The sequence below is a fragment of the Pediculus humanus genome, genomic scaffold (assembly GCF_000006295.1).
Source record: "Pediculus humanus corporis 1103172107770 genomic scaffold, whole genome shotgun sequence".
Classification (NCBI taxonomy): domain Eukaryota; kingdom Metazoa; phylum Arthropoda; class Insecta; order Psocodea; family Pediculidae; genus Pediculus; species Pediculus humanus.
Genome location: NW_002987368.1, coordinates 94,214 through 96,770, shown reverse-complemented (window position 1 = coordinate 96,770; position 2,557 = coordinate 94,214). Strand labels below are relative to the sequence as shown.

Below are 2,557 nucleotides of genomic sequence, written 5' to 3'. Positions count from 1 at the left end.
CGGGTTTAAAGGGGGGCGGATTTATGGGGTCGAATATAAGGGGGGCGGATTTAGGAGGTCGGGTTTAAGGAGGGTGGATTTAGGAGGTCGGGTTTAAGGGGGGCGGATTTAGGGGTCGGGTTTAAGGGGGGCGGATTTAGGGGGCGGGTTTAAGGGGAAGGGTAACGAACAAACTAAAAAATTTTTACTCATTAGCTTTTTTTTTCCTCCTCCTTCCCCTCCCCACATTCATTTTTGTTTTTAAATCAAATTTACGGATAAAAAAATTTTTTCAGAAGGTTTGTAAAAAGGATAGGAGAGGAGGAGGAAGAGGAAAAGGGGGGAAATTACGATTTTATTAAAAAAAAAATTTATTTATAAATTTTTCGCCTGCTCCTTTTTTTTAAAAAAAAAAAAAAAAAAAAAAAAAAAAACGACTCCCCTTTTTAAAAACCTTTCGTAAGAAAATTTATTTAAAATATATTTTTTTTTCCAAATTAAATTTATTTATTTATTTATTTTAAAAACTAAAATTTTCCGACGTCGTAAAAGGTTGTCAAAAGCAACAACAACCTTTTTCTCCTTTTTTTTCCTTTTTTTCCTTTTTTTTTCATTTTTCCGTTTCCTTTTTCTCTTAGAATCCCATAAATTTTTTACTTTTTTTTCCCCCACCCCCTTTACATTCTAATAGAATGTATGTACACATTTTAATTCATTTCGGATGACGAGTTCATTAACCTTTATAATTAAAAAAAAAATACGAAAAACTATGGCGAGTACTCTAATTTCTTTTTAAATGTAAAAAATTTTAACGAGTTTTTTTTAATAATTTTTATATGTGCATTCCCGTGGATAATTTCAGGGGGTTGAAAATTACGAGATTTTTTTTTCAGGTACTCAAATAAATTTTAAGGTTTCCTTTGCAAACAAAACAATCTTAAAAGAGTAAAATTTTGTGTTGCGCTTTGAGGGCGGAATCACTGAAAAATAAAAAAAAAAAAAAGTTTGGCCGCATCTTTTGAAAATTACAATTTCGTGTTTTGAATAAAGTTTTAACTAACTAAAGGGATGCAAAGGAAAAAGGAAATGAAATGAGGGGAGGCAGGGGAAGGGAGAAGAAGAAGAGAGAACGAACACGTATTTCTCACTTTTTTTAAAAAAAAAAAAAAAATATAACACGCGGGAAAATATTATTAAATCCCCCGATGGAATTAAATGGAGGAAATCCTCATCCCTATCAAACGAACTTTGACCTTTTTAAAACAAATCTTTTTTTCTCTATTAATACGATTAAAACAGAAAAGAAAAAAAGAAGAAAAATAAAAAAACATCCATCGCACGTCCGATCGTTTAATTTTAATAATAATTAAAGTTTTCTTTTTTATTTAAATTTATTAATAATAATAATAATACAATTAATAAATTATTATTATTTATTTTTCAGCACTATGGACATATTTAACAGGTAATAATGATAATAATAATTATTATTATTATTAATTTTATTTAAAAAAAGAAAAAGAAACTTTATAATTTTCATTTTTCCTTATTACGTAAACGAAAAGTTTTTGTTTTCTTTTTTTCTACTAAAAAAATTTTTTAGTCAAAAAAAAAGAAAAGAGATTAGTAATTAAAAGTAAATACTTTAGTAATTAGATAGGTTGATGACCCCCCATTGAAAGGTTTAACATAAAAAAAAATTTTTTTTTTTTTTTTTTTTGTGGAAGGTATTAATCACATATTACGAATAAATGAAAATTTTACTATAATTATTCCGTATTATTTAATAGTTATTAAAGTAAATTATAGACTATAAATATTTATGTAAATATCATCATCATCATCATTATCTTTATAGTATTGGATTTTCTTTTTTTTTTTTCGGTTTTGAAATAATCGTTATTATACTTTTACAGATACTTATTCGCCTACAATCACAATAATTGCCGGAATACAATTAATATTATCAACAATGGGATTCATATTCATGTTGATCATACTTTGGGTTGACATGCATCACGATCCCGATTGGCAAGATCCGTCCGATACAATATATTCTAACAACGTGACAGGAGTTAGCATGACAACGTTGTCACAATCGCAATCACTCACAACTTAACACAAAAAAATTTTTTTTTTTTTTTAATTAAATAAATAAATTATTTATTTTCCAATATATATTCTTTATTTATCGTTCTTTAATTTCATTCGGACCGACAAACGAAACAACCAAAACAAACAACCACAAATTCATCCTTCCCGAAAACAAAAAAAAAAACAAAAAGTAAAATTTCATCTTTTTTTAAAAAATTCGAACTATAAAAAAAACACATTAACCGTATGTTAAACACGGGCGAAGTTATTTTTCTTATAATTCTTATTTTTACTCAAAAAAAGGAAAAACTATTAAAACAGGGATTTAAATTCGATATTTGTCGAACTTTTTAGAAAGAATTATTAATTTTAAATTATACGTTGTTTATTTATTTATTTATTAACGTAAATTATTAAAAATAGTTATTAAGAAATATAATTAATAATAAATAACTATTAAGAAAAAAAAAGAAAATTCAAATAA

General features: G+C 26.1%; 1 protein-coding gene across 1 annotated transcript; it reads left to right on the top strand.

Moving 5' to 3' along the window:
- Positions 1-748: 748 nt before the first annotated feature.
- Positions 749-2,098, top strand: Phum_PHUM356070 (uncharacterized protein; the record flags this gene model as incomplete). Its single annotated transcript, XM_002427910.1, has 2 exons — positions 749-755; positions 1,896-2,098. The coding sequence occupies 2 exons, from the start codon at positions 749-751 to the stop codon at positions 2,096-2,098; spliced, it is 210 nt and encodes a 69-aa protein (XP_002427955.1).
- Positions 2,099-2,557: the final 459 nt, after the last annotated feature.